Source organism: Echiichthys vipera (genome assembly GCF_963691815.1).
Source record: "Echiichthys vipera genome assembly, chromosome: 9".
Lineage (NCBI taxonomy): Eukaryota > Metazoa > Chordata > Actinopteri > Perciformes > Trachinidae > Echiichthys > Echiichthys vipera.
Window position 1 is genome coordinate 10,276,883 of NC_139834.1, and position 23,699 is coordinate 10,300,581.

Here is a 23,699-nt window from a genome sequence, read left to right on the forward strand (position 1 = left end):
TAATTAATCTCTTCATATTACTAGGTGAATTACATCTATACTGTATACATACCGGTATACATGAAGTCAAAATGTCCAAGGCAACCCCTTCATTCCCATTACTCTTTATTGAATTAAAAATATATTTTGAGTCTATGTTGTCATGCTGTCAATTGTTCATACTATTTGATGATAAACAAAACCAGAAATGTAACATGTCCTAGTTGTAAAAATAAAAATAAAAATAATGTCAAAACATTGATAGAAGTATTACCCTGTGAGTTATATGCACAATTGTTATTCTTTCCATTTGAAATAAGGGTGAAAAGCAAAGAAATGACAAAAAAATCTTATTTAAACTGAAATCAAATTACCGTTTATGAGGTAAAACAACAGTATCAACAGAAGAGTTGCAGATACAATTGAATGACTGAATGAATTGAATTGAATAAGGACTACTAAGCATGTGCAGTCTCCCCTATATACAAAACATTGTGTCATATCTAGTAACTTTATTTTTTGACAGCCCCCATCACACTAAAGCTTGCATTGATGCGGGCAGGAAGGCTTCTATGTCCAGTACAAACGCAGATGTGTGGATTAATGTCTCTTTGCATCACTCACCACATAGTCTCTAAGTCATTAAAAGGCATTTCATCCATCCACATTGGTGCTGCAGTTAGGCTAATGATGCTCACTGCAATAACCACTTGTCTTTATGTAGCCTAATTATATTGCTACCCCTTCACACATTGATGTGTCGTTCAAAATGTAGCCTTTTTGTGAACTATTTTTTTATGTCCATTCATTGATGCAACCACAAGATGGAGACATTTTCCTTTTGGTCGCCATGAAATGGAGGGTTAGGGTTAGGGTTAAAATCTATCTAATAACTGCTGCAGAAATCTTCTAGGGATAAAAAAATAAAAAAAAGTTTAATTTGATCTTTTATTTGATTTTATGCAAAAAAAAAAAAAAACTCTAGCCAGTGCAAATTCATGTACACGTCTTGGAATCCAACAGTGGACAAGAAAGAAAGATTTTCTGCCAATAAAGGGTCTGAAGACTGGCTAAGTCTAAAAGGTGAAATGAAAATGCCTTTATTTAAATTCAATTCAGTATTGATGTTCTCATCACACATACAGTAAATACTCCAAACAACAAAGTGTGAAAGTTTAGGTGTCTTTATTTCTCAAACACGTGTAAAACTAACAGAGAAACATAACTATATACAATTTCAACATGCTGGAGACAGATGACATTCTAAACTGCTGGTAAACACAAGGCACCATCCAAGATCAACAATCAGTTACAAAGTCTGAGATCTGAAATGAGTGGTCAAGTGTATTAATGTGCAAGGGTCCAGTATTCTCTTATCCTACAGTATGTGCTTATATAACATGATCGACAGAAGAATAAAAGGAAAATGAAGCAAGTTTGGCAAAGTCAGTTGTCTGAAAACTACCTCCTCCTGTGAATATTGTTTGTCAGAGCATTCAAGCCTAAATCATGATCATATGATCATAAATACTTCCAACATAGCAGCAGTCTTTCTGTGGGCTTCAATGCATACTCCATAGCAACATAGACATTACCTTAAATGCCTAATTATAATGGTACAAGTATGCATCTATGCAACCTAGACTAGTCACTCCGTCTAACATTTTTAATTAGAACATTTCCCTCATATGATTTTCAATAACACAAACACATTCTTTTACATCACCACAGGAAAAAAATCTTAAAAGCTATGGATTTGAGACACTGAAATTTGTTTTGGTGCATCAGTAGTAGATCATCTCTGACCAACCTCTGCAAAACTTCACCAAACACCTAAGATTTATATAAATACGCTAATTAAGCCCCCAAGCAGTCCCTCGAGGAAAGAAAGTGATCTTTTTTTTCTCTGGTTTTCCACAGACTTTTTCGGGCTAATATAATATACGAAGGCTAGGCTTCACAAAATGAATTTTAACAAGGTCATGTGAATACATAAAAATATATAGTTTCAACTGTGTCATCAAAAGCAGAAAAGCAAAAACACAAAACCAAAGTGGATTTGGTCTCAAGTTATTACAACTCAAAACACACACACAATTAGAAACAAAGTGCTTGATGCTAAAACAAAATAAAACAACCACGACATTGCAAATTCTACAGAATAGAAATGATTGCATATATTTCTCAGCATCTGCTCATGATTTGTGTACTGACGTCATTTTATTCTAACAAGAACATATTCCTTTTACAATCTGCTGATATCCTAATAAAAAAAGAAAGAAAAACAAAGAATGTGCAATACAGCATACTAAATATTAATGTTAGGCTATAGTATTTTGGCTGTAACATACAAAACAGAGAAAAGAGCTCACTAGAAAAGCCTTGCAATATATTGTTAAGATAAAGGCCTGTTTTGTGGAACTGGGCCTTCTGTTAGATCCAAAAATTAGATTTAATCCAAAGACCTAGATTTGTCTGTGCTCAAGAAACAGCAAAAAATATGCTATAATACATCTAAACAAATCTAACATGTACATGTACACGTACATGATCTGCTGATTTGGTTCAGGATTTGCAAAAGGTTTTAAGTATAAAAACACACAAACACGGTCACAGATAAAATCAAACTAAAATGGCTTTTGCCAAAGTATTTGGGGTATTATTATGAATGTCAGTAGTGCTCAGAAGATATGAAATTCCATCCACTGAGAATAATAATACATGGGCTGCATTTTGAGGTAATTAAAGCTGGTGTAGGCAGTTTTTTGAAAAAGGCAAAAAAACATGAAAACATCAGAATTTTTAAAATACAGCCTTTTCCTCTCTTTTCTAAGCCCCTCTCACTTGATGAGCATGGGCATTGGCACGTGTTTCTTTCAGTAACCTAAACAAGTACTAGTCATTTATTTCAATCATCCCGATCATGATTTCTGTCCAGATGCCATTATACTGTAAATCAGCAGTTCTATGGGAATCACTGTTGTGTTTTTCTTGCAAACTTATGGGCCTGTTAAGCCCTTTGAGGTGGCATGAACCCCTTTTTGAAATTATCAAGACATTACCCGGCAGGGCTGTACATAAGAATGCAAAAGCCAGATTCAGTTGGACAAGGTATCAAACAGGGTTACCCTCCCAGCTCCCTAATACAAAGGCCATTTAATCTCCATGTGAACCCATGTGCACCTTTTTATCGCAGCATTTTCCACCATTGAATCAGGCTTCCATCGTCTGAAGGGACACGCATGCGCATCTGCATCTGTGAAACAGCAAATACGTATGCCCTCTCCCTTAAATGACCCACGATTGGACAAAGTCTTCTGTCATGGGATGTATTTTCTAAATTTTCTCTCAGTCCATTTGAATTATAATTATTTGATTATGGAATTTTTTTGCAGAATGACGCACACAAAAAAACTTCCTGCCTCAGCTTTAATTTGATACATTAAGCAAATATGGACTCACTTGCTTCAAAATGTGCCCAAATATTACCCAAAACATGTTAATAAGCAAAAACATGTACAGTATATCTTGAGGGTTCTGATGTGCTAAATGTGCTAATGTCTTCTACCTCCTTCAAAAGCGTGGTGCTCCTCGTGTGCTGAAATATATGCAAAAAGAACAATTACTCATACATGATTGTGTTATTGTCATTTTTAAATGCTATTGTTAATATTATAAGGAAATACTCACGTTTGTAAAACACTGCTTTAAAAGGTATTTGTGGAAGGAGCTCATTGATCCTTCCTAAGATGTTTGACTCGTTAGCACAAGAAGCGTTTCCATTCCAGACCTGAACCACGTCTTCTCTGTCTCTTACACTGACGCTGACCCCGACTACTTCATCATCTGGAAGAACAGAAACACAGAAAGAGATTAATACATTTTAGACTTGCAGTATTCGGTCTTTTAAATTTTTCACATAACTCAATAAAGAAATTTACCTGAGGCACAATAATCACTGAACTGTTCTCCAATTGTAGCCAATAGCAACTCCTTCCACACAACGGACTGTAAATATGAAGACAAAGGAGTTAAATAGTAGGGATGGGCACGAGTAGTTCATTCCAAGATCAATTCCTCGAGGGCCAATTGAGTACTTAATCGAGGCAAAACATCTTCCTGCAGGAATAATGATTCACAGCAGTACAGCCTACCCAACACCTAATGCTTATTCCCAATCAAAACGGTCAAAGTTACCCTTTTTACAACCACAACTTCAAAACATTGTTTCCTTACGAAAACGCAATTAATATATGCATTTGCATTCTGTTAATGATCAGTCCCACTGTGGAGAACAGGCGCTCCGCTGGCACAGAGGTGGCAGGTATCAGCAGGTGCTGCTTTGCTAGAATGCTCAGATTTTTGTACATGTGCGTGTTGGACTTGAATTAGTCCTCCCCAAAGAGGGTGCCCCGTGCCTCTGTGCTTGCGAAGTTGCGGCCCCAAACGTCACTGCTTTCCCCCTCCATGTCGTCTGGGTCTTGCACAGTAACTCTGTGATGTAGGTCACACAATATCTCGAAGAGCAGGTTCCAAAAATCGAAGGTGTTTGTGTCTCGGATCAAGCGCAGAAGCAAGAGGTGCTGCACGCACACGCACACACAAAGAAACTTGAATGCTGTTGTTTACCAATGGAGTTAATTTGAAACGAAGACTACTCAAGCGATCGATCACTCACGCCCATCCCTATTAAATAGTATAAAAAATAAAAATAGAATAGAAAGTAGTATATAGTAAATACTTATAACACTACTTACAGTGCATTCTTTGGGTACTTTCATCTTCCAAACACCACCTTTAGCATTACTTTCTTCTTCCCTGGATGCAAAACAGCAGACAACGTTATAGAAACCAATTAAAGAACTTCAAATACTGTAAACACATCCGTGAATTTATCTTAAATGTAAACTCACCAGAGTGGTTTTCTTTCTCCTCTCATCAGATGATAGCTACATCTCAATGGCAAGCTGGAGACGCTGGGTATGTTGTTGTAAACTCTCCAAAAGTTCTACTCCAGTGCCAAGGGGAAGAGAGGAAACAGGTTATTTTACTGAACCATTTACTGGAACAGGGAGTAAACACAGTCGGCTTTGTTAATATTTCACATTTGTTACGATGTAGAAAATCACTGCCAAAGGTCTTTTCCTCATTGCTCTTAAACACACATAAAAAGATTCACTAATGAATCCTTATGATAAGCAGTGCTTCAGTAGAGCTTGACATCCTGCCATAATCACAGCGACACATTAAAAGTAACCTGCCACGCTAATTTGGTCAGTAATTATACAGAATAACATGTTAATTGCCATTTGTTTCCATGTCAACAAACACACGTTCAGTAGCTCTCTAATCTCAAAAATGTAATTTATTACGCATTACTCTTTTCAAAAGTAATGTTATTACATTGCTCATTACTTCCTACCAACAAGTTAGGGCTACTAGATATATTACTTTTCCAATTTACCCCCCAAAATTGGTAATTGTGTCCTTTCTCCTCAAAATTCAAGCGTTGCATGTGCGCCTCTGAACGTCAGCGTAATCACCCGTAAGGGCAGCTAAGCCTTCAAACCATCAAGCAAACTTCACGCTATGCCTATACCTTTGCAAACTCAAACTGATTAAATCCTGGTACCTGATTGGACTCTTGGATTTCAAATCAGTGGGGGGTGAGAACAATTGTAAGGTTGTAGCACGTTACTTTTTGGAGGGGTAAATATTATTACTGAAATTGTATTAGTAATCAATTACACTACTCATTACACTATTTGTTACTGCTTAAAACAAATGTGTTATTATAATACATTAGTAACTAGTTACTACCTAACAACCCAACAATGAGTTATTACTGTATGTGTTTGAACCGGTATGTGTTCCCTGCAACTTGTTTATTTCATGTTTAAAGAGACATCACTGAGGAACAAAGCATTGGGTTTCTCCTGATGGGTGTCTTAATTGGAGTTTGGCTATGGTTTGGGTGCATTTGGGTAAAAAACAGCAGTGTGGGGAAAAAAAATCAGCATATCATCTAGATTTGAGTGAAAGTGAGGAAATGTGCTATTGAAAAAATGTCCTCATATCCACTCCTAGTGTGGCAGCGACGCTGAGCGTGCTTGTATGTTCGTTGTAGGTATGGTGTATCAAGAGTGTAAAGCATCTTACCTGGACGGTCTCCACGGTGTAGATTTTCTTCAGGTTTGACTCACATTCAGCTGCCGTCGTTCCTGGTAGAGATCTGAAAAAAGTATATATATATATATATATATATATATTAATTAAATTACATTTATTCCATTTAAATTTGCTTGTAAATATCTCAGGTCCACAAACTTGACATTTCTTTCAGTGCTACGTGACTCAGACATGTTTCAGTAAGCTGCCCTCTGAGCAGACAAGTTGGGGGGGGGGGGGGGGGGGGGGTCAGATGACAAATAAGCCAGTAAACAACACTGACCCCATTTGAACAGAGCACCCACTGATTTGCACGGACTGGATGATAAGGCTTGTGTAACTCACCTGTGTTCAACTCTGTTGTGATTGCCTAACATTAATTATGAAATATCACTTTTATATTAATCAAACAGAAAAAAGGTGCCCAACTAAACAATGGCAACACACACGATTGCTTTTCATAAAAAATACAAAGAGGCTAACTCTAACTGAGCTGTCGAGTTATTACTATTATTATTATCATTACTATTATTATTATATTCAGCCAGTTTCTCATAATGACGCCCTTTCGTTTATTTTAAGATCTTGCCAAGTGGAGAACTTGCGTATGTAGGTCAGGAAGAAAACAAGTTGGTCGAAAAGCTGCATCGACACCCCTGACAGGCGGTGTTTGTTGTAATGTTACTGTTGTGTGATTAATTGGGTAAGACATCCATTATGTCGCTGTTAAACACACCTACTGTTTGTTATCTGGGTTGAAAGAAAGCCTGACTTATAGCAGGCCGGATGAATTCGTCTTTGTTCTCAACAAAAAGGTCAGCTACAAAGATGTCCCCTACTTTAAACTGGCCACTGTAAACATAGAGTAGAAACATATCTAAGTCTTACCTATCGAGCCAGAAAGTCCACGGAGAATGTAAAGGCAGAGTGTCGTTTTCATCGTCACTTGAAATTCTTCCCAAATCTCTGTCGCTGATGTGAATGTTGTGCTCCAGCAGACCCGGGCTGGTGGATGTGCTCAGCGGTAATGCAGCTACTGGGACTGCCATTACGTTAGCGCTGAAAACCTCGTATGACTGAGAAAAGGAAACTGTGCAGGTGTTTTCTCCCGGGTTGTTATCGTTATTTATACGTTCCTTAGGTAAAGCGAACCCCCGGTCAGCTGCTGACTCATTGGTTGCTTCACCGTCACAACAGAGAAAAGATGACGCCCGCCTGCGGCATCCACGGCGCACAAGACCAATCCAGAAGTTTCTATCACCGGGGTCTGCACATACTTCCTGAACCGTAAATATATAATTATTTGCGCAAAAAGAGTAAACAATATTTTAATTGTTTTCTGCTTTTTTCGTTGCTATGGCGGCATTCAAATGATTTGTTGATAATCTCAGGTTGAACTCGAACGCATCTTTCGCAAATGTGAACCATACAGCCTATGATGTGAACGCGTCATTTTTACACATGCGCAGTCTTCTTCAGTCTGTAGTCTTCTTCAAACACTAACGTTTACATTTAACTGATTTTGAGGAAGCGTTTTTATATGCTTTACTTTTTTTCTCTAACATGTATAGCACGAACAAAAGCCGACGATGACTAATAAAGGCAATCACTGAGACAACAAATCTGCAAATCAAAATAAGACACTGCAACTGGCAACGCATCTATTTATGTAGTCATTTATTTGTTGTTTTTATTTCTGTATTTATTCATTTTTTACGCATTTATTTATTCCTGTTTTTATTTATCCATTTACTTATGCATTTATTTATTGAGACTTAAGTAATGTTTAGCAACCCATAGCTATGAGGGTATTCAAAATGCATGTTGATGAATCTCAGGCATGATCCATGGGTTTATTAAAGTGGTATGATCTCCGGTTGAACTCGAACGCATCTTCCCCAAATGTAAACACGTCATTTTTAGACATGCGCAGTCCGCCTCACTGCCACCAGCTTTGTTGGTTTGCTACATGCTACATGCTAAGTGTTGCCTTGCCTGTGTGACTGGACACAGCCATGGACATCGACGCGTTATTGGAGGCATTTCAAGGCAATATATACAGTTATTCAAATAAGTGTTTGGTTCTCAGTGAAGGATTTTGACATTTTTGAGAAAACTCTGTAACGTTGATAGTCGCTCACTAGCGTTACGTGCGTTAACGTTAGTGTATAACTTAGCCTACTAACAACGATTAGCGTTTAGAAGAGGCACCTAGGAACAATCGGATCGGTCTCTGCTTGGTTCTGGTTTAATGTTATTCTCTTCTTCACATTTTATACCTTTCATCCATTTACCACAGTACTGATACTTGGTGATTATGTAAACAGCTAGCCGGATAACGTTAGCATCACAATAAACATGCTCACTTACTAACTTTGACCCAGTAACAGCAATAGTAACAACAACAACTTTCCAGTTAGTTCACTTTAATTGATGTTTGACGATTTTATGACGTGGTGTTTTACCTGTTTTCTCTCCTGTTTTGCTCTTCTTCCTTTTTTTACTTGATTCAGCTGATAATTGACACTTAACAATCATTGAGATTAGTGCAAGCCACAGTTAATGTCAGAAGTAGCCGGAAATGATACTGGAAAATGGATTCAATATATTTCTAAACTAATTTACAGGATACTTCATTGTCTAATGTTAATGGTAATATTTATTTTAATTCAGATTGATCGTAACATAGATTTATTGGTGTGTATATATATTGCTCTACTTTTTTTTGTTACTGTGGACCTTCCATTGGGCCCGGAATAAAGTAATTATATGATTATTATTATTATTATTATTATTATTATTATTATTATTATTATTATTATTAATATGTGTCTGGGTTGTTTTGAAAACTTTCACTTTTAGGGAAAGGTTAATTGTCTCCTACTTTGCTTCATACTATAGGTACCAAAGGTTAATACTTGTGTATATATATTTTGGGTTTCTACTAGAACATGTTTAAATGCATTAATATTAGGGAAAAAAAAACATTTTTTTCCTCATGCTGTCTGTCTGTATATACCTGTATTCAGCCTCTATCTAAAAGGCGTTTTAGCATCTCTTTAAGCCCCCACTCCCAAAAAGTGCAATCTGCTCTGATTGGTGTTTGCATCTGCACTCAAGGCATCTATGAAACTGTCATTGCAGCCTAGAATAACTGTAAAGGCACTGTGATGGTACTTTCTACCAATGCCAAATGTGATGTCACAACTATATTGAATAGTTGTGACTCGTATGGATCAGATTTGCGTGTTGTTCGGATTAACGTTATTACCTTAAAGTAATTTTTTCTGTTTTTCATGTGGGCTTTTACAGATTTTGAGAAGAAAGGCAAAAAAGAGACATGTCCTGAACTCGAGCAATTCTTGTGTCATGTTGCTAAGACGGGGCAGCCAATGTGAGTGGTCCACAAGGACAAAACATTATACACATTCATTTTCTACAAATCTTCACACACAGCAATGCAAATATCAGTTTTCTTAGAAATGGAGCCTGCTTGGTGAACTCTTTTTCCGAGACTTTTCATTTTTTTGTGTGTATGACATGCTGACTTGCATTTCCAATGTCTTCCAGGATCTCGTGGTCACAGTTTAAAACATACTTTGTGTTTAAGTTGGAAAAAGTCATGGATGATTTTCACGCTTCAACACCAGAACATAGAGCACCACATAATCCCAATGTCGAGTATGTTCCCTTTGAAGAGATGAAGAAGAGGATCTTAAAAATAGTGGATGGGTACAATGGGTAAGTAAAACCAACAGTAAGACACTTTACATATTGTCGTTTAAATAATCCCATATACAGCTGTTCAGGGAATGAAAAAATAACCACAAAGAAAGAGGGACATTAATATTAGCTATTTTACACCCAAAGTCAACAGTTAATTTAGATTAGGTAGTCTTAGCTCAAGCACAAAAAAACGGGAAACACTTCTAATGTCAAAAAACCAACAAAGTTTTCTCATACTGTCTGTCTGAATATACCTGCATTACACCCTTCTGTCTGAAACGCTCCGTTTTAGCAACTGTCTTTTTAAAACCCCTCCCGAAAAAGCCCAGTCTGCTCTGATTGGTCAGTGTTTACATGTCTTTAACATCTACACTCTCAGCTTCTCTGTACCGTCTGTGCAGCCGGGGAATGACTGTAACGTATATGTATAGTAGTGACATAACGGAAATACTGAATACTGAATACTGGCTGTTTGCATTTCTCTGTGAATTGAGCGTTTTGGTACTTCAGCCGTGTTTATATTTGATACGTCAACCTAGTTTATAATTTAAAAAAAAAGACATGGAAATCTTGCTATTTTTACAATAAGGGAGTTTTTAAACCTATTACTGTCTAAATATTTTCTCTAAAATATAAGAAGCAACATGTTGTAATCATAATTAATAATTCATGTCAGAACGCGTGACCAGCTGTGATGAGGGTTTGCCAGGTTTGGGGTGTGTTGATGCTGGCTGTGAGACGGCTAAGTGTGGCTAATCCTAAATATATCTCTTGATAACCTTTCCAGGATCCCATTCACCATCCAGCGTCTATGTGAACTCCTTATGGACCCCAAGCGCAACTACACAGGAACAGACAAGTTTCTCATGGGTTTAGAAAAGGTGAGCAGTACTCTGCGCTACTCTGTGGTACATAACAAACTGTGATGTAAAGTGTTTCACACAAGAGAAACAGTTTTCATGAATATTGTTTTGAACATATTTTCCATGACTTTAAATTGAATTCTAATTTATAATATTGTCTGTGTAATGCAGAATGTCATGGTGGTAAGCTGTGTGCACCCCACATCAGAGTAAGTATATCAGCTGTTAAACCTTTGCTCCCCTTGATCTGCTGGCTGCAATATTTCCGTTAAGCTGCTTCTTATGCACATTTAAAGCTCCCCTGAATTTGCTTATTCGTCACACTTCCAAAGTTATAATTAACAGCCAGTTGTTTTTGTGCCTTTCCGCTTCTTTTAAGGAAAAATGGGGCATCCAGTGTAAACAGAATGAATGGAGTGATGTTTCCCGGTAACTCTTCTCTATATTCAGACAGGTGGGTGCCACATACTTGTCAGTGATTGATTTCCATGAATCTTAATACACCATCAAATTGAAAGTTGAATGAAAGTCAGATATCCAAAATCCAACAAGGCTGTAGTAAGGGCATTTATATCTTGCCTCAGTTTGGGTTTTAGTAGTTCTCCTGATTTACCATCTTGTGACTTGTGTGAGAAATGAAATAAAATGAAAGGAATTTCTTTTGCAATAGAAATGTTAATGGACCAGACACACCAAAACCGCTCAACAGACCAAAGCTGTCATTGTCGGCTTCCCTTTCCACCAACGGGCTCCCTGACTGTACAGTCAGTAAAGAGCCAGAGCCAACCGCAGAGGAGGTGGAGGAGCACCCTATCGGGTAAGTGAATAAATGTCTAGATTCATGATGTAATTTATATATATATATTTTTTTTTTAAATTTAAAATGCACTGATGATACCTATTTCCTTTATAAGCAGATATTCTCAAGACCCAATTTTTAAAATAAATACATGAGCTACTTTAACTTTTTGACATAATTGAATGAACAGATTCCCTGTGTTTCAGTGATTCCTCACCATCAGAGGGTGAAATTACATCAAACAGCGGGACAAAGAACAAACACCCTGAGGAAGAAGAGGAAGAGGATTCGGATGCTGGCAAGCATGAAGTCAAGAGGCTCAAGTTTGCAGAAAAAGAAGAACATGAAACGGAAATTGACGAAAGTGAGTCGCCTTGTTGTAAAGGGTCCGAGAGCTCGCCAGAGACACCGGAGTCTTCAGAAGAATCTTGTGTCAAAGAGTACAAAAGTGAAACATCTACAATTTCAGAGGATCACGGTAAGAGTTAACTCATCTTTACTTAGGCTGACATATTAAAGTGTTCAGTACCAACACTGTAGATATTTATGGTGTCTTCATATACAGAGGGCTATGATGTAGCGCAGGTGAAAACAACTAGCTGCATAGACGGTAGTGCTAATCTCTTGGCTGCCATTATTTTCAAAAAGGAATTTAAGAGAATCTTAACATTAATATGTGGGTATTAGAACGACTGCACGGCACTGTTTTGTTGTGTTGTGGGTTATGTAGGCTCCAGGGATTTACCAGGAGGAAGAATGCATGAAAGACAATATTGGGTTATGCAGCATTAATTCTGATCTTGTTCATGGCCGGTCCGATAATGTTATAGAAGTGCAGTGTTAGATATATTAAAAATAATACATTTTTTAGTGTGTTATTCAGAATGTAACAGTAACATGTGTACTACTGCAAAGACCAGTCAACTAGTTGATCAGTTGATCTATAGAAAATAGATCTTTTGTACAAAGCAAAACATTTGAAGAAGTCATCTTGTGAAATTGTGATGGGCATTTTTCACAATTCTCTGTCATTTTCAAACGACAGATTGACTGATAATGAAAATAATCGTTAGTTGCAGCCCTAATGTTGTCCACTTTGTTTCCCAGAACCCAGCAGCACACAGACAGAAACTTCCGAAAGGGAAGAAGACTCGTCTGAGAGGGGAGAAGTCCAGAGTTTGGAAAAGGACAGGGCCGTGGATCAACCCGAGCAGCCAGCTCCATCAGAGAAGATTACAAGTTTTGAGCAGGACAACGGGGACAGCAGCAGCAGCAGCAGCAGCAGTGACGGAGAAGGCCTACCCAGCGACAAGCAGGTCCCTTCTTCTAGTAGTTCACCGGACTTGTCAACAGAGGGCGACGTTGATAGTTCAAACAGTGCAACAGAGCCTGAGAAACATGACTAACGAAGCACCAGCCTGCCGACTGACGATTTTCTTTTACACTGTATGATACCACCCCAAGGGTATATCTGTAGCACTGAGGACCTCTGGACTTCAGGACCAGGAGTGACGTACACCTCCAGATTCCTCACAGAAGGAGGAATTTTTTTTCCCCTCTAAAGTTTCAACTACTCAAGTCCACACATCTCTGGTCTTTAAACTGGAAGGAAATGATCTAAAGATTATGGAGACTCTGCTTTTTTCACTGTTGACTAAAACGTTTTCTAATCTTTTTTTCTTGATTTTTATTTTTTATATAGGAGCATTATAATTTAACCTTGATAACTGATGCATTCACCAATTTCACTATTCTTAAATCATTTGGCATGTATTTCCAAAAAAATACAAAGTTTGAGCTGTGTTTTGGCCAAAGCATAGTTGTTTTGACTATTTTCCTGATGAATGTGTAGCTCTCCTGTTGAATGAGGACAATGCCGCTATGAATGTGAAGCAACACTTCACAGATGTCTGTTTGCTTTTTCTATGAAGCTCATATAAAATGTGTTTCTCATTAACATTATGAGTTGCACTTATTTGCATTTACTTCTTGGAGGATGTGGGAAATGTCACTCTTTCGCTCTGTCACTGTATGAAGCCAATATAAACACACAATGTTGCCAGTAGTAACCAGTTTGGTTAGATAGAGTATTGGTTGTCTCCATCAAAAATCTGTCAGCAGAAAACAAGGTACTATTAGACTTTCTGTATGTCATACCTTCGTTTTACAAATGTCCCTTTTGACAGCTTGTATTTTTACAGTACGCATCTGTAAATCACTTTTTGTAGACTTGTGATAAATGTCCACTGGCTTCGTAAAACTGATAATTGCTGGAAATTGAACGCTTGAGCTTGTACCATAGTATTGATGGGAAGCAATAAATGCTAAAAATGTAAAGTGTATTATTTTCAGTTAATGTTTACAGAGGGTTTTTTTTAGCTGCAAATCCAGTTATGTTGCATATCTGCAGAACGAGGGCCACTGAATTATGGGGATGACCTTTTAGCGAGTGGCTCCACAGCCCACAAAACTTCCTCTTTTCTAACACTTAAGATCATGACAGTACATGTGTGAATCCAATATTTCTGTCTTCAGCTGTACTTTCACTTTAATATTGGCACAATATGCCTACATGCTGATTCTACATTATAGACATAATATGTTAACATACCAGCATTAGCCAAACATGCTGCATTGCGAGCCATTTCATATTTAACGTTGGCAAGCCAACATGCGTTAATGTACACACATTCACAGTCCTGATGAAATGTTTTGATCTTTGATCTACTGACTTTCTTGTCAAAATCTGGTCCAAATGTCATTTTGTCCAATACTCCAATACTATTTTTTTATTATTGTTTTTTAAAGTCATGACATTCCAATCCACCTTAATGTTAATCTTAATAAGTGAACGTTAATTTGAACCAGTCCTATCAATGCAAACCTGTTATGGGTACAGAAATTGTGCACCAGGTGCAGGGGTTCAATTTTTGTAAGATATTGGATGAAGGAAAATATAGGTGGGATTTGAAATATCTCTTGTATAAGAAAAGGCCAATCATTTTAATTATGTCAGGATAACGTCCAGTGAACAGGTGGCCTTCTAAGCTATGATTATCACTATCCCTGTTGTCTCGCAGGGACACGTCAGACCAGGCCTTCACTCACCAACCAAAACTGTGACATTCTTCTTTTGGATTCTTCTAATTCTATTGAAAACATGCAGTTATTTACAAAATTTCCATGGACTAGACCACTGCTCGATAATCAGATGAGGCCAAAAGCTTGCTTTATGTTTCCATCCATTTCCCTTTTGACACCTAAATCGTAGTGTCTGTCATTAGAGATTTTAGCTATTGGCTTAAATGAGACTGCAGCAGGCATGTAAACAGTAATCAGGGGAGCAGTAAATAACATGGCTTCTGAAGGTCAGAGCTGTCAGGGATAAACAAACAATTGGCCTGTGTTAATCAACCCACTGGTCAAGAACTGCCAATAGCAGGAGAGATTACTTTAAGGTGTACATCAGTATCAGCGTCAGTTTAGGATTCCACTTCTGTAAAGTTTGGGGCCTCAGAAAAGACAGATCGACCAAGAATTGTCAACAATCTAAACAGCAGTGCAGGAGAGATTGTGATTTTCATTAGCTCTTCTGCTGAATCTTACATTTCCCATCATGCAACTAATAGCACATTTCCAGTAGACCGTGATGTGTAACATTTGAAATCACTTATTCGGACACTTAATTTGGCATTATCACATGGCATACGGACCTTAATCCTGAGTTTATTTTAGCATGATTTATCCTCACATACACACATAAGTAGTTATAAATCATACCATGAATACATTTATTCATAATAATAAGAGAAAGTCCATTATACTACAAAAGCTAAAGACCAGTCTGTGTAAAACAAAGCGAACACATACTTTTTTTACTGGGCCAAAAGGAAATCCTCTCATGATCTGTTTGTGAGCTAATTGATTCTGACAAGTATCTATTTCTAATCTCTTATCATGTGAACATCCTGTCTCATCCTGACTCACAAAGGGGATTTGCCACAAGCGAGAGTCCAATAACAATTGAGCTTGTATGGACTTTCATGTAATTTTGATCAATTTGATCTTTGCTGATTTTCGCAAAGGTTGTTACAGTTAATTGGCTCGATAACCGAGGACTAACATTTGTGGATTTTGTAATGTAGAGGGTAGCTTGAAAAGAGTTAACCAGGTCAAATAGTTTCATGTAATGTAAGAAATAATCTGGTCTTTAGGGAGTTAAAGAAAATATTTCCACAATGGGTCAGCGTCTAAGCGAGGAGAGTGACCCAGACAAGGAAATCGATGTGGCCGAGCTGCAGGAATGGTACAAAAAATTTGTTGTGGAGTGCCCAAGTGGAACTCTCTTCATGCACGAGTTCAAGGGCTTTTTCGGAGTTGCTGACAACAAGGAGGCCGCAGATTACATTGAAAACATGTTTCGAGCCTTTGACAAGAACGGAGTAAGTACAAACTTCTGTTGTGTGGAAGTATAGTCATTTGTTTCATTTTAGTATTTGGGACAATTGTTGTTAATGACCATTATTGAGCGCATATTTTAGATCTGAAATAACTATCGACAGTAAATTAATCCCTACAATTTTTGCTAGATGATTAATTGGGTAAGTAAGAAAAAGGTCATAAATGTACAGGATCCACTTTGTGAAATGTGAATAATTGCTGATTGTTATACTTCTCTATGAAAGGTAAAACATTTTAACTGAACATCAGACAAGATATCTTGGGCCCTTTGCCATAATAATGGTTATTTTAATATTTCCTGGCTGGTTGTACTCTGAACAATTCATTGAGAAAATAATCTGGAGATTAATCCGTATTGGAATTAATATTATGTTGCAGTATTGTCATAACTAATAAGAGCACTATTTATATTGCACCTTTTTGCATGTCAAATTAAAGAAACATTTTACTTGATAACATTTTCTCTTCATGTACACAGGACAACACCATTGATTTTCTTGAGTATGTGGCTGCCTTGAATTTAGTCCTGAGGGGTAAACTGGAACACAAGCTGAAATGGACATTCAAAATGTATGATAAAGATGGAAGCGGATGCATTGACAAAACAGAGCTTCTTGAAATTGTGGAGGTAATATGTACTATTATACACTAACTACATGAAACTATTAATCTGTAAAGCTTTCAAAACATTTTCAAGATTATTTCAAGACAAATCCGTGGTTACTTACAGTACTTTCCTGTCACTCTCAGTCTATTTATCGACTGAAGAAAGCCTGCCATGGAGAGCTGGACGAAGAATGCAATCTGCTGACCCCAGACCAAGTGGTTGACCGGATATTTGAGCTGGTTGATGAAAATGGAGATGGTGAGTGTTTGTCACAGCTTTCTGACAGCTAAAAAGGCTTCATGAATAATTCAAAAGGTCTTTGTCAGGCTACTGTAATGGCTTTGTGGGGTGTTAATGTAAAAATGTGTATGTGTCCGTTTTTGCTTGTGTATATTAAGGACGGGAAGGAGTATATCAGCTGTACAAAGGCCTACTCCTTATCAAACGAATGAATTCAGGAATGGAGAAATGTATAGTGAGATAATGACTGTCCCTCGTCACCTAGGGGAGCTCTCACTGGATGAGTTCATCGATGGAGCACGGAGGGACAAGTGGGTGATGAAGATGCTGCAGATGGACGTCAACCCTGGAGACTGGATGAACGAGCGGAGGCGCAGTTCTGACTTCTAAGGCTGGAACATGGACTGCCAGTCTGTCACGTACACACATCATTCACGTGTGACCGATCATGTTGTGATTTTGAAGTTTCTATGCATATAAAACACCACAGTCATGGTGGCATTGTTCTGTATGCTGTTGTATAAGAATCAGATGTATGTGCACAACAATGCTGGACTTTGCTTGTAAAGCTAAGGCTGCTACGGTCTTGTAGGTCTGTATGTCTGTACTCTATAGATACTGCCTACATTAGGTGCTTACTCTATTAGTGATTCAATAAACATTATTAAAGCCCCTTCACAACCATGGTCCACCATAGAGGTCATTCCACTGATTTGACCTCTTCTCAGGACTGTGGGTGACTCATTGGTGCACTCAGTTTGGTGACGTAATGTTTTTCCCAACTTGAACTTAAATAGAGATCTAATTAAACTGAATAAATAAACACACTGCCTGTTTTGTTTGATATAAATCTAATTTATTCCATGTAGTAAACAATGCACTAATGTGAGAATTGAGAAACAAAAATGCAGTCAAAGACATAAGGCTACTTTTGAACAAAAGGAACACACATATCGGAAAAAATATTCAAAATAGATCTATCCATCTTTGGCTGAAAAGTGAGTTTTGGGGGGAAAAACTGTAGTCTTATGTGTCCAAAGACTGAATATAGTATGATAAGAAAATAGCAGTATCTCAGAAACTACAAGGAGCAGCACAATCAAATTGTTATCTATGAACTTATAACAAGTTGAATAGCAAATATGCACACATATGCATGTAAAAATATAATGTTTAAGCTGATGATCACAAATAGACTGCAATATCCAAGCTCAGACTTGAGTCCCTTTATAGTGACAGTTAGACTTTGTAATTTCATAATTTATAATTCATAGTAAAAAAAAACGTTCTGCGTTTTGCTTTCTGTTTGAACTGGCCTTCATTATACAGTTATTATACTTCATGTCCTGTGGCAGATTGAAACACACTTAGCAGGCCCAGTTGACCTCTATAAAGTGCCACTTCAGACTAATTGCTGAGGTTTGATCCACATACTAAGAGCCATTCAGCAGCAGCTGTCCATTATTAACTCGGTCAGTTCTGTTCTCTGCAACACTTAAAAACCTCCACATTTGACAGGTTCTCTAGTATCATCTTCAATATGACTGCAAGGTTCTTCTTGAGGTAAGTAGCTGGTGAACCTCTAAGTTGACTGGTTACATGTAAACCCTGGTTGATACTTTTGTCTTGTTTTAAATTGTTTCAGGGATTTCCTTTTTGCTCTGCTGACTGTGAACGTATGCTGCCTTCCTGTTAAGAAAGGTGAAGTTTTATCAACTCTGGCAAAACGTCGTGTGTTTGAGGTGACTTCACTTCGGATAAACTTAACTACTTATTCTCGTCGACCCAGGCTCTGATCATGGTGCGTTCTCTGGCAGCAGTCACACAAACACTGCTCCTAAGTTTGACAATTCTGAGGAAAATCTAATGCTTAGTGTTTTGTGGTTCTGTTATTGGTGACTTGGTTTGATGTTGGATATGACAATCCTCATTTTGATTCAATAAGATCTTGTTTCCCATATTGGTGTGATTATTGCAATATACCACTCAATATCTCACTTTAATGAGATTCTAGACATTTGTAAATGTATCACAGGACGGGACATGTATGCAATTGGTTACATTACCTTATGTGTACTGGGCTCTTTATAGTATATCAGAACTGTTGGTCTTAGTATCCTACAGGCAAAATATTACTCAATGGCTGAAACTGACCTAGATCCTCCACCCTGAGAGCACTTTACTACCCCCTTACTTCTGGATGCAGGTATAGACTTCTCATGACTTCTCATCATCAAGGGCGGCTGTGGCTTGGTGGCAGAGTGGGTCGTCCTCTGTTCGAGAGATTGTTGGTTCGATCCCCATCTCCCCCCGGGTCCACATGTCGGAGTGTCCTTGTGCAAGACACTGAACCCTGAATTGCTCTCGTGATGCGCATGGGTGTGTAAATGTGGTGTGAATGGTTAGATCAGATTAGATGGTATGTAGCTGACCACTGCCATCAGTGTGAATGTCTGTGTGAATGGGTGAATGTGACAGACACTGTGAAGCGCCTTGAGTAGTCAGATGACTAGAAAGGCGCTTTATAAGTACAAGTCCATTTACCATCATGAGCAGAAAAGCTTAAAGAGCTTTGTCCCTACAGCCACCTGATTTAATAGCGTCTAATTACCTAGCCATAGAAACTAAAGGCCATCTACAGTTGTTTTTTTATTTTATTTAAATAAAAAGCAGACACATAACTCTTCTTTCTGACAAAACAGCAGCCCCCCTCTATAAATTGCACTACAAATATTTGTTCTTACCTCAAAACCTCTGGCTTGTTTCCGCTTCCCTGATCTACAAAGCACTATAACACATGACCTTGATCCTCCACCCTGGGAGCACTTTACTACCCCCTTACTTCTGGATGCAGGTATAGACTACTCATGAGCAGAAAAGCTTAAAGAGCTTTGTCCCTACAGCCATATGAGCTAAATTGCAATGAATCCAGCCTGGTGCGTTAGTGCTTATCCGTGTCTGTATATTATATTTTTGTGTAATGTATGCAATTAATGTGGAAAATGGCAATCTATTCAAAATTGTATTGACAGCAAAATAAGAGTGCTGTTGTAAATTGATGTGGCCCTAAGTTGAACTATTATACTTTTGGGATGTCAGCATCTGTAGCATAAAATCATTTTTATCATACTCGACACATGGATCCCTCTTATTTGCCATAGCAGCTTATGGCAGAGCTTGTGGCACAATTTGCTCCAGATAAGAAGGTTGTGTTCAAATCACATCAAGGTCAAGCGGATGCACTACGAACATTTGTCTTTTATTGCAGTGGTCTCATCAAACATTTGACTGTTACTAATAAAAGGAGAAAAGTATTGGCATCAAAATACACATAAAGTACACTTAAGTAGCCTATCCATTCATCCTATAATAGCCTTTTTCCGAATCACGTATATTATTGGATATTAATTGAATTACATCAATGCATCAATATGTATATTTAATGTTACAATTGGTTAAAGTGGGCTTCAAAAACTAGTTGTATTATATATATATATATATATATATATATATATACATATATATATATATATATATATATATAGCCAGTTGTCAGGTAACTTGAATTTCACCAAGGGATAAATAAAGTCTTCTTTACAATAATACATAATTTATTCGTTTTTATCTTCTATGAAGTAGCCAACAAGCAGGCCTACCTCAAAACTGTACTCGGGTACCACTGTATTTTCCTTATAGGGAAATAGTCTTTATATCAAGATTAGTAAAAACAATTAAACGATTGTTAACAACAAAAACATGTTGGTAAAAAGTTTTTTTTCCCAAACACAAGTCAAATTATGTAGGCTGGTGTATCATCCGGAAAACGATTTATTCAGAAGGTTTATTTTTAATTTTTTTGTATTTGCTCAGGCGGTGCCGCCCCTCCGTGAAGCATCTTGTTTTCTCGCGAGAGGATACACCGGTTTCATTTCTGCTTTAAGTGACTTATCTCCTGAGCATAGCATCCCAAAACTGCTTTAATTCAGCGTTGAAAGGGCCACCTGCTGTCAACTGTTTGTAAGTTATATGATGCTCTTTAACGTCGCACGGTAACATAGCTAACAATTGTCCTAGCTGTTGTTTAAATGCGTGTTCAAGAAGACTGTAACTTGAACACCGACTGAACTCGCGGCTCAGGTGCTCTAATCACTGTTGGGATGTCGTCTGAACTTGAGAAACCAGTCAACAGTGAGGACATTAAGGTAAAGCTTATATTTGGAGGATTTTAAACTGGGTTTTTTCATGCACTAAAAGATGTGTTTGTGTCAGTAGTTTCCAGCACGATACATCCATGGTTTCCAGACAGCAATGTTTTCTTGTTGTGTTCTTCTGTGCTACATCACACGGTGCAATGCTGCCCCCTCCCGGCTAGCCTGCAGAAGACAGCTGGGGACTGGATTATGTCACTGGGAACCTTTTCTCCTGCCCCCAAGACGAGGCTTTGGCCCACTGCATCAGTGAGGACTGCCGCATGGGGGCAGGCATAGCAGTGATGTTCAAGAAGCAGTTCAGAGGGGAAGAGGAGTTAAAGGAACAGAGTGAGTCAGCCCGTTTTATTAAAAATGCATCAGGAGTGAAAGTGTCTTATTTTGGAGGGTACTAATTTCCTTGTGATCATTTTGTTCAGCACAGAAGAACTGTTTTTTTTTTCTTTCTTTTTTTTTTTTTAGCAGAAATCTAAAACAATCCCTACCTTTACAGTTGGAAAACTCTTATTCCACACAATATCATATATATATATATATATATATATATATATATATATATATATATATATATATATATATATATATATATAGTCTGTCAATTAAGTTGGATGTTTTTATGGCTTCACAATCGCATCACATGGAAATATTAAGCATTATGTATTGTATACGGTAATTTTGTACACATTTATCTAAAATCCATCTTGATATATTTGGTTTCTTTAGGATCAGCACTTAAGCTAAAAAGACGCGTGGGTTGGATTTCTTTGCTGCACGGCATGAATTTAGTGCAGCCAGTTTAAGGACTTTTAAAAAATAATTTTGCCATGACTTCTATTCTGATATCATATTATCTTTTTAACAGAAAAGCTGACAGGAGAGTGTGCTGTGCTAAAAAGAGATGGACGTTTTGTTTACTATCTGGTAAAGATGTAACTGTTGGTTACAATTGTTTCCTTTGCATATTCTTTTTGTGACAATCAAATTTTAGTTAATGGTATTATCATTGTTTTCCATTGTTATTTTATCCCAGATCACGAAGAAAAAGGCCCGCCAAAAGCCCACCTATGACAGCCTGAGGCAGAGCCTGGAGGACATGAAGTCACACTGTGCAATGAATGGAGTGACAAGAATATCAATGCCTCGGTTTGTATTATTTCCACTAATGTAGTGATAATCAAACCAGGTTAAAAAGAGAAATACTATGAAATGTGACAAGATTTGTGTTGGCGCTCTCTTTCTTACAGCATCGGTTGTGGCCTGGATGGACTGCAGTGGAGCAGAGTGTCTGTGATACTGGAAGAAGTCTTCCAGCACACAAACATCTCCATCACAGTCTACAGCCTCCCTGAGAAACCAGAGACCACAGTGATGAAGGAAAACAGGCGCAGATGATTAATGGAAGTGTGTTTATTGTAATTATGAGTGTACTTTTCTGTATTGATCCCACAGTATGTGGCCACCATGGTAATCTTTATTATTGAAAAACAAAATGTATAGATTGATTGCTAAATAAATGTTCTTTTATGCACCTAAAAATCAACCAAACTTTCATAAACTTCTGCAAGTAGCTGACACATTTCTACTAGAGGGTGACACAGGAGTGGGTCATGTCCCATCCAATTCCCCCAAAAACTACTGTCCTGTCCCAAACCCAGAAGAATGACTCCCGTCCCATCACGCTTCAGTGCAACCAGCCACTACAGCAGACAGGAGATAAATATAAAAAAAAAAAAAAAAAACTAGTATTATGCTCAAAATAAATAAAATAGACTATATTCAAATAACAATTCATTGTAATAAATAAAACTGTCCAAGTCTCATAATAAATAGTGAAATTGACTCCCACCCCGTGTAAATCCCACAAGATTCCCCGAAAAAAATGTCACGCTATAATTTCTACTACCCATCTATTCTCTGTACCTACAGTCACTTCTGCAATCACCAAGTTTCAGCTGTTTGACCAGATGAGGGCTGCTTTTAAAACACGCTAATTCAGATTTGTTATCAAGGTGATACTGGGATTTGTTCACCTGTTCTTTATGGTTACATGATATTTTACACCATGACATTGAGCCTGAAACATCAGGCATCTCTTTTTATTTGCGCAGTCATTCGCCAGGCAATTATGTTGCGCAAACAGTGTATTTGCATTTGTCTGTATGCAGCACATAACTTCCAGAGTGCTCATTGTAGCTCCTGCAGATGGTTGTGTGTTATGCATTATTGATCCGCATGGGTATTGTTCTTCAATGCACCTGGGACACATTGGAGGTACCAGATGTGAGTCATACAAAGAGTGGCAGCTGGGAACCTGACACCACAAAGTCAATCACACACACACATCCATTTTCTCCAGGATGAGAAAGCCTTTTAACACAAACCGAAGTGGAAAGCAGAGAGCTAATACTACACAATCTCTGTTCAAAGAAGTCTATTAGGTTAGTTGGATTAAATGATCAAACTGAAGGGGGCTCCATTTAATAATTTGATGACATGTACTTCAGGTGTGTTTAATTATCAACCTCAGCAGCAGCGAGACTGTCTGAACAGGCTCAGTAGTTTGCCTTCTGTGACCCCCCCTCTCTCCTTTGGGGCACTTTTAATAATTCATGAGGAAAAGGCATTTAGCGCTGTTCACTGCAGCTGCC

The 23,699-nt window shown here is 37.8% G+C and overlaps 4 protein-coding genes across 5 annotated transcripts; 3 read left to right on the forward strand and 1 right to left on the reverse strand.

The window, feature by feature from the left end:
* Positions 1–1,153: 1,153 nt before the first annotated feature.
* On the reverse strand, positions 1,154–7,412 carry LOC310951234 (eukaryotic translation initiation factor 4E type 3-like). 2 transcript variants are annotated; one of them, XM_083919360.1, is made up of 7 exons: positions 7,036–7,412; positions 6,139–6,211; positions 4,893–4,987; positions 4,737–4,797; positions 3,921–3,987; positions 3,670–3,825; positions 1,154–3,577 (listed from the first exon to the last, which is right to left on the reverse strand). In XM_083919360.1, exons 1-7 carry the CDS (start codon positions 7,194–7,196, stop codon positions 3,534–3,536), a joined length of 657 nt encoding a protein of 218 aa, XP_083775486.1. In that variant the 5' UTR covers positions 7,197–7,412; the 3' UTR covers positions 1,154–3,533. The 2 variants fall into 2 exon arrangements, with proteins under 2 accessions (XP_083775486.1, XP_083775487.1); XM_083919361.1 differs by having other exon boundaries at positions 4,893–4,990; positions 7,036–7,080.
* Positions 7,413–8,098: 686 nt separating this feature from the next.
* Positions 8,099–13,771, forward strand: LOC310951834 (serine/threonine-protein phosphatase 4 regulatory subunit 2-A-like). Its single transcript, XM_083920273.1, has 9 exons — positions 8,099–8,196; positions 9,460–9,541; positions 9,718–9,888; positions 10,661–10,754; positions 10,908–10,945; positions 11,116–11,190; positions 11,407–11,553; positions 11,742–12,013; positions 12,643–13,771. Exons 1-9 carry the CDS (start codon positions 8,163–8,165, stop codon positions 12,939–12,941), a joined length of 1,212 nt encoding a protein of 403 aa, XP_083776399.1. The 5' UTR covers positions 8,099–8,162; the 3' UTR covers positions 12,942–13,771.
* Positions 13,772–15,773: 2,002 nt separating this feature from the next.
* guca1b (guanylate cyclase activator 1B) lies at positions 15,774–17,233 on the forward strand (the record flags this gene model as incomplete). Its single annotated transcript, XM_083919960.1, has 4 exons — positions 15,774–15,977; positions 16,475–16,624; positions 16,747–16,861; positions 17,109–17,233. 4 exons carry the CDS (start codon positions 15,774–15,776, stop codon positions 17,231–17,233), a joined length of 594 nt encoding a protein of 197 aa, XP_083776086.1.
* Positions 17,234–20,843: 3,610 nt separating this feature from the next.
* oard1 (O-acyl-ADP-ribose deacylase 1) lies at positions 20,844–22,506 on the forward strand. The gene is made up of 5 exons (XM_083919611.1): positions 20,844–21,045; positions 21,216–21,381; positions 21,914–21,972; positions 22,082–22,194; positions 22,296–22,506. Exons 1-5 carry the CDS (start codon positions 21,001–21,003, stop codon positions 22,441–22,443), a joined length of 531 nt encoding a protein of 176 aa, XP_083775737.1. The 5' UTR covers positions 20,844–21,000; the 3' UTR covers positions 22,444–22,506.
* The last annotated feature ends 1,193 nt before the right edge of the window (positions 22,507–23,699 follow it).